This window comes from Vigna unguiculata, chromosome 6, assembly GCF_004118075.2.
Source record: "Vigna unguiculata cultivar IT97K-499-35 chromosome 6, ASM411807v1, whole genome shotgun sequence".
Lineage (NCBI taxonomy): Eukaryota > Viridiplantae > Streptophyta > Magnoliopsida > Fabales > Fabaceae > Vigna > Vigna unguiculata.
The window spans coordinates 22,256,391-22,269,223 of NC_040284.1; the positions used below are offsets into that span (position 1 = coordinate 22,256,391).

At 27.0% G+C, this 12,833-nt stretch overlaps 1 protein-coding gene across 1 annotated transcript; it reads left to right on the forward strand.

The window, feature by feature from the left end:
* Positions 1-316: 316 nt before the first annotated feature.
* On the forward strand, positions 317-7,362 carry LOC114188533 (bromodomain-containing protein DDB_G0280777-like). Its single transcript, XM_028077106.1, has 11 exons — positions 317-397; positions 532-554; positions 2,645-2,934; positions 3,637-3,691; positions 3,795-3,858; positions 4,060-4,105; positions 4,203-4,301; positions 4,540-4,608; positions 4,700-4,859; positions 4,977-5,080; positions 5,459-7,362. The coding sequence occupies exons 2-11, from the start codon at positions 536-538 to the stop codon at positions 7,133-7,135; spliced, it is 2,583 nt and encodes an 860-aa protein (XP_027932907.1). The 5' UTR covers positions 317-397; positions 532-535; the 3' UTR covers positions 7,136-7,362.
* The last annotated feature ends 5,471 nt before the right edge of the window (positions 7,363-12,833 follow it).

Consider the following 12,833-nt stretch of genomic DNA (forward strand, 5'->3'; position numbering starts at 1 on the left):
CTACAATGAATCGGTCTCTAACATTGATTAATTTATATATTAAAATATTGGTAGTTAATGTTAGTGACTAATTTAAAGATTAATTCATTGTAGTGATCAATTTAAAAATTATTTTAAGTACCAATAATATTTTTATTATTTTATTAATAGGAATTTAATTTTAATATATAAACTTTTACATATTTTAGAATGAAGAATTTGATCACTAACCAGCTGTCAAATTTACGTTATACCATTAGTGAACCAATGACAGACAATGGTACCAACTTTAATCACTTATAAATCTTGTCTATCTCAAGACTGAGAAGTGATCAATTGAAAGTGGTAAAGTTCTTGCATGCTCAGAAAAACTAGAGATTTGTGAAACTTGGAACACTTCAAGCTTTCAAAAGAATAGGTTCTTCTTACTCTCTTTACTTTGTGGCTTTGGTTAATTCTTTACCTTTCACCTTCCTTCTATATGACTTGAAAATTTGTGTTTTTTTTTCTATGATATACTAATCATTTTTTCTTGTATTAATTTTTATCCAGGTTGATGTTATCCGACAACATGGGTATGTTTCTTAAACATCCTATTAAAAATCTTAGCTAGAGATTTTGTTTGAATGAAAACCATATATAATTATTTTCTTAATTAATTTTTATTTTCAACTTGTTTTCCAAATTTGTTGTTGATTTCCTTTTATTCTCATTTTGTCCCCTAAATTATATGCAAGTTCTTATTAAACATCAGTTTTCCTAAAAAAAACACTTTTGCGTGGATATATATAATTCTTTGATTATTATTTTTAATTGACTTTTAATCTCTTTATTTTTTATTTTTTGAAAATTATATCTTACTAATCGATTTTGTAAGGTTAATTTACACTTAAAATCTCTTTTCATATAATTTTCTATTTTAGTGGTTTTATCGGATCTATCGTCAGATCTTCCTTTTTTTTTCACGTTTGAGATATTTTGTCCGTAAGGATACGAGTTGGATCCGCCATTGAAGTAAATATCATTTAAAGAGAAATTTTAAAATATCAAGAGTTCCTTTTCTAATTAGATGGATGATTGATCCCTAATTGAGATTTTTTTTATCGTTTCTCCTTAAGAAAGAGCTTAAACACATTCATCACATGTTTGCTTTTTTGTGAAAAAAAAAAAGTACCAAAGAAAAGGGAGGGTTTTTTCAAACAATAAGGAATTTAGGTCAATTGGAGTACATGGGCATAATTAGAATTATATATATATATATATATATATATATATATATATATATATATAAGTGAAATATAATTCTAACATTGAATAAACTAATTTTGTGAAATTGAGTTATTTATATATTTATTAGTCATAACTTTCATACATAAAGTCTTTGGGTCCTCATAGATATAATAAAAGATATTAAGTAACTCAGGAAGTTACACGAGTAGATGCACACGCGCTTTACACGAGTAGATGTACGCGCGTGCATATAGGGAGGAGTGCATGTTTTTGTGTACCCATGTGCATGTGTAACTAAATGTTAATTAACATTATTTTCTTTTCTTTTTCTAAAAATAAATAATACTATTTTTTAAATATTTTTATTTATTTTGAATGCACATCAGTAAAGAATGCATCTCTATTTATTGATTGAATTCTAATTAGTAAAACCAAATATTTTTAATGTGAATAAAAAGATAAAATATGAGTATCAAATTTAATAATATTATATATTTGTATTCATCTACATTTTATTGTTTCATTATATTTTTATCCTTGAATTGAGATATCTCATACTTAGCGAGATATGTTAAAGATCTCACATAGAGATCTATCTAATAAAATTGTCGTTGAAATTGAGATCTCGTTGAAAGAGAAAGATATCGAATATATGAAATTATTATTTTTTATATTACATGGATGATTTGATCTATAAGGACCATGATTATTTATATTTTACCATCTTTTTCTAAGAAAGAAGTGAATCATAATCAACTTGTATTTGGGACAACGATTTAAAATCTTAGTTAAAGACCAAATTTATTATCTTGTGTTTTCTTTTCATGAAAAAATGCCTAAGAAACTAGAGGTGGTTCCTTCAAATAATAAGATATTAGATCAATTAGGGAGTATTTGAACATCCTCATCGTGAAAATATATATTAAAGATCAGTCATTGACTAAAGGTACGTCCAAAATAAAAGTATATAAGTAAAAAACTTTACCTTATAAGTTCATCATGAGGTTGAGTTCTAGCTTGATTTATGCATGTACCTGTTAGTCATAACTTTTGTTTATAAAATAACTTTTGGCCCTCATCATTCATAAGTAAAAAATAGTTAACATATGTTGTTATCCTTGAAATTTAACTTTTGCTTTAAATATATATAACTTTTCACTATAATTAGAAATTGTATTAAGATAAATAATGATATATGAACATAGTAAAAAAAAAATTATATTTACCATTTGTCTATCATTTTCATATTTGTTTTCTTTCTTATTAGCATTATAATGTATCTACTTTAACTCATCAATCAAATCGAAGATAAAATACTTTTTTTTTATATTAAAATGACTAAAACTTCAAGAAAAAATTCATATTGAAACTAATGACTAAATAGAATGTACAATAAAAAATCTAACTTCTCAAATGCATGTCTTGATATGGACAGGTTCTAAACACAAACATGTAAAATTTCAAGAAGATGCTGAAAACATGGACAGAAGAAGAAGTAGTAGAATCGTTGCTTTGGAAGAGAAGAAGCAACTTGAAAAAGAGAGAAAAATAGCTATGGCTTTGGAAAAGAAGAACAAATCAATCAACAACGATGCAAAAAACAAAGGAAAAGGAAAAGCAACAAAGGAAATATTAGATGAATTAAGTGACTTCAATAATGAAGAAGGTCCAGCAAAGAAGGCACGCAAGAACAAAGAATTTTGTGAATTAATTTCTTCAATCACGGTGTGTATCTTCTTTTCTTTTTTCTTTTTTTAATTATGTCTTATTAAAACAAAGTATATATATTATAAATTTCATTTATTGAATGAAGATACATATTAGAAGACTATTTGTCTAACTTAAATAACTTTTTTATATATGAAAAAATTTTACAAAATTGAGATATAACATTTCTTGAAAAAAATCTAAGCACATGACAGTTCTACTAGTTATTTTAGATATATAAGGGAAAATGTATCTTGTCAACTTTAATGAAGTTCAATGGAGTTTACAAGGTACATGATGATAATTTGTTAATCCTTATAAACAGAAAATATAAAAGAATATGGAGTTCTTCAATATAATAGTAATAGTACAAATCAAAGTGTTTTTTGCCTTAGCTCTTTAAGTAAACTTTATGAGGGAAATTGAAATTCCAAGTCGTTGACCATGCACATTGTTCTTAAAAAAATAATTTCATCATCCACTTTTTTTCTAATAAATATTATTCAATATATTTGTGATCAATTTTTTTAGTAAATTTGCTAAAGACCAAATTTATGATTACTTTAGTGAAGCATTGATGTTGTTCTTGCAATGTTGTACTTTTTGTCATGACAAACTTGAAGTCTCTGATTTGTGTGTCCAATGAATATTTGATATAACCACTTGCTCTGTATTTTCTCTGTTTATTCACTTTTTTTCTACTCTTTTGCCACATCAAAGTCAATACAGGAAATAGCAAAACAATCACAAAATGCAAGTTCTTCAGGAACAAATGGTATGCTTATAACTAATCTCAGGAAGAAAACAAGTAGAATTGGCATTTGCAACTTTCAAATGTTGTTCTTATTATAATAATTATTGTACTTTTTCACATGCAGACTCATCTTTAAGTGGTGTGCCACTGAAGAACATTCTTCAGAAAATTATCGACTTTCTGCAAAGGTGACAATCATCTTATCATATTTTTAAATATTCATAATTAAATAAAAGATCAGAAATCTAAGTATGAGTTTAAGTTATAAATAAAAAAATTGAATATATATAAGAAAGATGAGTATTGAATCTTCTCGATGATTTTTCTATTATAAATATCTTACTAGAAAATATTTGTATAAATAATTATAAAACTGTAAAAATGTGCAGGAGAGACGTGGATGAACTATTTTCTGAACCAGTTAATCCTAACGTGGTTAGTTGTTTACCTTTAATTTGAAGATCTAATGAATTACCTTTTGTTGATTTGATTGTTGAGTTTTGTTACTTATGTTGAATAATTACTTTGAAAGGTTCATAACTACTATGAAATTGTCAAGCAACCAATGGATTTTGCTACCATGAGGGCCAAACTTCATGAGGGCATATACACAGAACTTGAACAGTTCAAGGTTTGAAATCATCACACACATAACTTTAAGTTTTAGAATTATTATGCATATTCATTTTTGTCTCTGTTGTTCATAATTTCACTACTCACATTATCCAGAATAATGTGATTAAGGTATCTAGTTTCATGTCTGTGAACCTCTTTTCAAACATATCTCACCACTTTATTTAGTACCTAGTTGTTGTGAAACATTTTCCCTTCCTCAGACTTACATTTCATTCTATTCCAATGATGTGCAGCGTGATATATTTCTGATATGCTCCAATGCAACTAGTGTTCATTCTGAAAGATCAAAATACCATGAAGTGGTAAGACCAAATAAAACAGAAAGGTTCAAGTTATTCAAGCTTGTTCCTAATAAAATTTTGAATAATCTTTGTTCAACTTAATGTCTTTCAGGCAGAAGATATCAGTAGATACTCTAAGTGGACTTTTGAGGCTCTGAATGTTGACTCTCAACATCTTAATCCAGAATTTTCACAAAGCAAGAAACGCCAAAATAGAAAGGCACAAAAAGGGCAACAAGGAACTCCAAAAAGGGTTGCTCCTAAACAAAGTGGTATGAAAAATTGATGTAGTGATACAAAATTGTAACTATTTTAAATTTTTAATTTATTCATTCTTTTATTTGTTTGAATGAATAAGAGCAACTAATTGTGTTTTCCTTCTGATACAGGGAGCACAAACTCTCCTGAAACACAGAAAAGAGACTTGTATTTTCCTCCTAGTATGCCCTTGTCTTTTGATGTCCTAGATGCTAGTAAGAAGGCTAACATTCAAGTAAGTTCCGTTTTTCCCCCGAAACATGCACTATATGTGTTAGTGATTTAAAACATGCTAACAGCAAATTATTAGTAATTGGAAAATGCATAATACACAGTAGATGTGGAATAAAGTAGTACAAAAAGTGGAATCGGAATAGCACATAAAACTTTCTTATTATTGATTCTACAAGGTATATATAAAATTTCATTTGGTGACTACAAATTTGAAAGACAAACATGATACTCTTGTGTTAATTCTTAATACTACTCCCATGTAACTCTTCAACTGATGAGATAATATAACTTCCATGTAGCTGTATATCTTCATCACCTAGTTTCAAATTTTTTGGTATAAAAACTATTACAATTTTACCGGTGCATGTTGGTATTGCAGTTGAATGAAAGTACAACTAACTACAAAGAAAGCCTTCTGCGGTTTGTGAAGGGCTTGGGACCAGTTGCTGAAAAGGTGGCTGCTAAGAAACTTGCAGCACTTCAGGAACAGCAACTCAACACCAGTGAAAATGTGTCAGGAACTCAGAGCATGCACCAGCCAACTCCAATAGCACCAACAAATCCAGTCTCTTTCAATGCTCAGACCCGTCCTCTTCCCTTTCCATTACTCCATAATAGGCCACTCACTATTCCTGGCTCTGCAGCTCAGCAAAACAGAACTGTCAACACCAATAATGTTGGCAGAGTTGGCATGGGGGATAGACCTCATCAGAGAAACAAGATCGTTACAAATGAAAATTGGCAAGCTTGTGCTGCTGCTCTTTTGAGCAACATCTTTTTTCAGAAAGGGGAAGAAGGAAGCTCCAATGCAAATGAAACTATGGACGCTAGGACCCTTGCAAAGGGAAAAATGGTTGCCCCAGTTGACAATGTGTCCTCTCTTCATAAACCTGTTCAAGAGAATTATAACAGACACAGATTAGGAGTTAACAACAGCAGCAGCAGTAATAATACAATGCAGTGGAATACCTCCACAAACATGCCAAACATGTTTTCTGCAGGAAGCTCAAGGTATTTGCCTCCCATTGTTCATCCAACACTTGTGATTTCAGGGCCTCAGCTAAGGCCAATGAGATCCACATCATTGAGCAGTGGGAATACCCCTTCTGGGTTACCGATGATGCAGCAACCAGGGATACAAAACACCGTGACATTGCCTACCAATAACCTCCCTCTGTACCAGTCAATGCAAGAAAATCCAACTTCTTGCACATCAAGCAAAAACATTACTCAAACATCTAACCTCCCTCTGTACCAGTCAATGCAAGAAAATCCAACTTCTTGCACATCAAGCAAAAACTTTACTCAAACATCTAACCTCCCTCTGTACCGGTCAATGCAAGAAAATCCAACTTCTTGCACATCGAGCAAGAACATTACTCAAACATCTCATGTGCACCAGCTATGGCCAGATGACATGATTAATCTTGCAGATCTGCGTCTTAAGCCTCAGCCAGAGGCAAGAGACTCGATGTATGGAAGGCCTAGTAACAACCCTGCAGAGGTATCTCTTATGCAAGAACCTCATCAGCCATGGCCAGCAAATTCCATGTCTAGCCTCAATACCTCAATGCTTTCTTCTTTGTATCAACCAATGCAAGGAGAGTCAGTTCCATGTAATAACCTCTCAACAGGGTCAACGGCTTTCCCTTCCCTGGATGCAAATTTTTCCAACGACTCATACAATTCACTGTATGATTTAGGCACCTTACACCAGCCAATGGGCTTCCAAGCCATGATGGACCCTGAAAACTTCATCGATGACATTTGGCCAATGGATGCAAGTTATGAAGAAGTCATGCACCAAGCTGCAACATTCACTCCACCATCAACTCAAGGTTTCCCTGACATGCAGATGCAGGCACTTAATGAAATGAATGCTCAAGTACCAGCTCCTCCACAACAACAAAACTCAGCTCCACCTCCACATATGGCCTTAGGAGGTGGAATAAACTTTTGTGGAGGAGGAAATGCCACCACAGGCCAACCAGAGGAGGCTCCTCCACAGCTTTCTTGGTACCAGGATCAGCTGCCTAACTTAGATCTTGAGCTTTAAGAACAATGCATCTATAATACCGTTCTGTTAAAAGTATGCATGCAAGAGTAAAATTCTTTTTGAACTTTTGTCAAATAGGTGCTATAATTTGCAGCTGAGATCGTTAATTTGCCTATTGATGAGTTGTAGACAATTTTAAATGTTTGAATTGGAAAATGTAACTGTTTGTTTGTTGTATTGTTGAGCTAGTAAAGCATGCTGCTCTAAATTTGCTCTCTCATGACAAAGTACAGAACATGTTTGATGAAAATTGCAGCAGAAATTTACTTTTCTGAGTACAATAATACACTGCTTCAGGATTTGCGAGAATCAAGTTTAAAAAATAACAGTAGAGAAAATTTATGCACGCAAATAATGACTTGAACGTGTGTGAACAAAAAAATGTATTCAATTGATTTTTGAAATGTAAATAGAATATAATTTAAGTTCTGAAACATATTCATTTTTTCTCAGAAAAAAATAATTTCATTTCAACAGAATTATTTAGACTACAAGAAAAAAAAAATAAACACAGCTAAATCCTAGAACCAAAGAAGCTGTAGAGGAGACTCTTCTCATTTGTCTGAAGAGCTGTTCCTCCACAAGAGTTTATTACACCTCCTATGGCCATTTCTAGAACATAATAGTTCCTATTCACCTCAAATCTGGTTTTCATAACTAAGAGCAACTTCGGTATTTATAACTAAATCCACCTAGCTTTAGGATGCTTGAAATAACTCAATAGAAGGCTCACGTGATATTTTAGGGTATGTTTAAGTGGATTTGACCAAAAAAATGTACACAGCAAAGGAAAGAGAGATCACACAGTGAGATTATTTGGATAGAGAGAAAAAAAAAGATACAAGAAAAGTTTGTAGTAAATTTAATTAATGTGATAAAATAAATTTACTTGTGTATTAATATATTTAGATAATAATTTATAAAATAAGTTTTTCAATAATTTAGTGTAAAAAGTAAAATCTAAAAATTGTAAATCAAATCAAATTAAAATATAAAATTATTATCAAATTTTAATAAATAAATAAATAAAATTATTATCAAATTTTGATAAATAAAAACTGTATTTCATAGTAAAAATATATTAAAATAGGTTATCAAAATTAATAAATAAAAAACTGCATTTCATAGTACTTATTTATTTTATTATAATAATTAAATATACTTATAAATATGTAATTATTATATCTTACATTTTAATTTCAAAATATATAATAAAATTATTTTTTTTTGAACATACTTTCTCTTTGAATCTTCTCAATTTTCTTTGCTTGTCATCTATCCCAAGAAACAAATACGCCGTTTACTTAACTTTTTAATAAATTTAAATTTGTTGAAAGTTTTTTAAAAAGTTTGTTGGAACAAAATGAATATTATGTTTGAATTGGAAATTTTAAAAGAATAATTAATTTTATAAAAGATAAAATAGAATTTTATTTGGGTAAGAAGATTTATGAGAGTAATTGAAGTATTTAATATTTGATAATTTCAATTTTAGTTAAAAGAAAGTGGAGATTTAATATCTTTCCTACTCTTATATTCTATTTTCTCTTTCAATTCTTATTTTAGTTGAGACATTAACGATTTAACAACTACTAAAACATTATTAAGATAATTAATTTTAGATTGACATCAACTATAATTATTGGTATTGATGATGTAGATTAATGTTATTTTTCATTTAATATTAATTAAATTTTTCTTTATTAATGTCCATTAATTTTTTTTAAATATTGATATTTTTATAGTTTTTTTAAGTTTTCAATAATTATTTTTTATTATTCATATTAACCTTATTTTTTTATCAATAGTTTGGAAAGAATTTTTTTTTTCTTTAATATATGAACTTTTAGCAAGTTTTTTCTATTAATATTAGGGTTCAATATGTTTTTGTTTCTCAAGTTTCAATAAAATTTAGAATTAGTCTCTCTTCGAAACTTTATACCAATTTAGTCATTCATCTTTAGAAATACGTTGATTTAGTCATTCTTACCAAGTCTTATAGGTTTATTTAACCTTTTAAATGCATGTTATGATAATATTTGAGTTAACACTGTAGCGAAAATGTGTCAAACGGTGTAAACAATTCAAATATTATCATTAAATGTGTTTGAAACGTCCGATAAACGTAACCAAAATTGGTTAACATGACTAAATTCACGCATTTTTAAAGATGAATGACTAAATTGGTTAAAAGTTTTGAGAATGAACTAATTCCAAATTTCACTGAAGAACCAAAAACATATTTAACCCTTAATATTAATTGGTAAAAAATTTCAACCAACATTTTTCTAAGACTCAAAAAGAAATTAACTAACAATGTGTAGAATAATCCTAATTACAAAAAAAAATCATCAATATCAATTGAATAAACATTGAAAATTTTCAAACAAAAAATAGCATAAATTAAAATCAACTAATAATTAATCAATATTATTATTTTAAAATTATAAATAATGATTTGATATTTAGTTTTTCATTTAAATTTTAGTATATTCAATAGTTTCACATTATTTTTAAGAATAAAATTTTTTAAAAAAATTTAAAGAATAAGATTAAAGATAATTTAAATTAATTTGTTTTCAATTATTTAAAATACCTTTTAATAAAAAATTATCCTCTAGATAATATCTTGAATACCCTTATCTGAAAATAAAAATATTTATTAAATTAATTAATTACATTTCAATACATTTAATTTGTCTTAATCTCAACAAAGTATGTCAACAAAATAAATAATTTTATGGATCATGTGCACTTGTTAAAAATATTTAATAAATATTAAATTTCATCAATTTTATAATTAATTGTGATATTAAGTTAACTTTGATCTTAATAATTATTAATGTAGTTTCCTTTTATTTAGAGAAAAAATGTTCATAAATATTATATAATTGAGATTGATAATTTATTTGATACCTAGAACTTTTAAAAATAACTAAACAATAAAATAATTTTAACATAATATTACTCTTTATTTTTAATTGTTTATCTTGCATTTCAATATTACTAAAAATTAAATTATAATTAAATATAAAGAAAGTTTTAACTAAAGATAAAGCAACAAACCTAAAATAAACAAAGTAAGCAGCCTAATATATAAACTATCAATTTATAGGGTTAAACATCTAAAATTATTTTATTATTTCATTATTTTTTAATTTTTGTTTTGTGCATTAAATAAATTATTAATTACAATTGTATAAAACACTTATTAAAGGTGTTAAAAAAGGTTACAATTCATGAGTCAACTCAGTCCACCACAGATTGAGTCAGATTAGGTTAAAAAAATTAAAAAGTTTTGTAGAGGCTAAAATTATACCTGGTCCACTAAGCAACTAACACACCTAGATTGAATTTGTGATGAATTAGGTTGGCTTACCAATCTGCACATAAGATCAAAACACACTATTCATATACATCCTACCTACCTTTTTACTTCATGCACTTCCTTAAGTTAATAGGTTGTTGTTTCTTCCTAGACCTACATTTTTACTTTTTGTGTCTCTCATATCCTGGATTTATCCATCAAATACATTAATATTATTGTTGGATAAATGAAAACAATAATTTTTAATTAGAATTATAGTTTAGTTTTTGAGATGAATGACTAATTCATTGTCTAAAATGAGAAAAAAAAATTAAAATAGATTTGGATTTTTTTGCATTTTAGTTACATATTAATAAAATGTTAGACTAAAGAAAAGAAAAAGTTATAATATTTTTTTAATTAAGTGAGCAAATACGTTTAGCCTACCAATATCTGTTGTGGGGTATGCCGTGTTCAAATTTCTTGAAATTGCTAATAACTGGATTGTGTTAGGTTAGCTTTAAGTGATCAGCCCGTGGTAGGTCTGGATGATCTGTTTTCGTAACTCTAACACTTATAGACATTTTTATCCTCTAAATAAAGGAAAATTATTTTAATCATTATAGAGGTCATAATTCATTTATCATAATCAAATTAAAGTTTATAACATTTATGAATTTATATTATTTTAATTAATAAAATTAATTATTTTAAATTTCAACTTAATTCAATCAATGATCATCATGAATTATACTTTAAATATTGTCTTTAAAACGCATTTCCCATAATTAATATAAAATTAATTTACCATTAATATATTTAAATTTCTCATAAATTATTAAAACGTCTTATTAATATACTTTCCTCTATATAGCCATTAAAAGGCAATATAAAAATTCATTGCATTATTAAATGATATTCATTATATTATTAAATGAGCTCTATTGTATTAATTATATTATTAAATGAGCTATTTTTTCAGTCACTACATTCAATGAACACAGTGTAACTGTAAAGTTTACCGCTATTTTGTGAAGCCCACATCATCCTCTGAATCAGATTCAAAAACTAACCTTCACCGGTAAATACCTTCCTCTTCAACATTTATGATGTGTGTACATTACACTTTCTGTGAATGAATATTTATATTAATTTGTTTTAATTTTAAATTTTATGAGTTAGTTTAGAAAAAAAGATTTAAAAAATAAAACTGAATTATATATATATATATATATATATATATATATATATGTGTGTGTGTGTGTGAATGATTTTTTTTTTCAAATGGACTACTTTTATTGATTACATTAAATAAATACAATGTAAGTCACAAACCAACCTCCACAGGTAAATACCTTCCTCTAACTTTCATCTGGTAGAAAGTAAGTTACATTTATAATTTAAGAGTATTTTACTGATTAACGATAATTAATATTTATAGAAATCTATTAAAGTTTATAATTAATTATAATATTAATTGAAATTTAATTTAATCATAATTAATGTAATTTTATCAAAGACAATAATACTTATAAATATTATACAGTTATTATAATAATTTATTTAATGTTTATTGATAAAAGTTAAAAAATAATTAAATAATTACATTTTAATGTTATTAAAAATTAAAATATAATTAAACATAAAAAAAAAATTAAATTTAAAAAAAACTAATAAAAAATAGTATGAAAAATTTTAAAAATTTTAAAAATTTACAAAAAAAAAAACAAATAAAATTAAAATATCAATTTCAGATTTAATTAAATTTCTAAAAGACTTATTTTTATTACTTAGATATTTGAAATTATTACTTAGATATTTGAAAGGATATTTTGTATTTATAAAATCAGTTATATACATTTATATTATTTTAATTAATATAATTAATTATTCCAACTTTTAATATAGAAATGATAAAACCAATACATAATTAAACAGTCCTTAACCACTTGTAGGGATGGCAACTGGGCGTGGCGGGGACGAGTTTGGCTATTCCATACTCATCTCTGTAAAAAAAAATCATCCACATTCTCATACCCAAACTTAACGGGTATCAAACTTTTGTTTCATTCTCATCCCCACCGGTTAACGGATATAATCTCGTACTCATACTCGTATATGTGTTTCTAACTACTTCAATATTAATTTTTATAAAAGAAAAAACAATTACGGTAAAAGAAACATAATATTGTAGAATATTCAATATTAGAAGGATGATTGTTTCTTCCATATCAAATACTTTGAAATAAATTATAATTGTTTACATTTTAGATTAGAATACCAAATAAAATTTCATGAGAACCAAAACATTTATTAATTTTGTAAACTACAAACATTAATGAAACTTAGTTGATAAAATTAAAAAATATTTTAAAAAAATATAAAAGGAAA

Coding starts and splice junctions, on each gene's coding strand:
- LOC114188533 (XM_028077106.1), top strand. Junction 3,692..3,794: donor AAGTTCTTCAGGAACAAATG/GTATGCTTATAA, acceptor TTTCACATGCAG/ACTCATCTTTAAGTGGTGTG. Junction 5,081..5,458: donor GTAAGAAGGCTAACATTCAA/GTAAGTTCCGTT, acceptor TTGGTATTGCAG/TTGAATGAAAGTACAACTAA.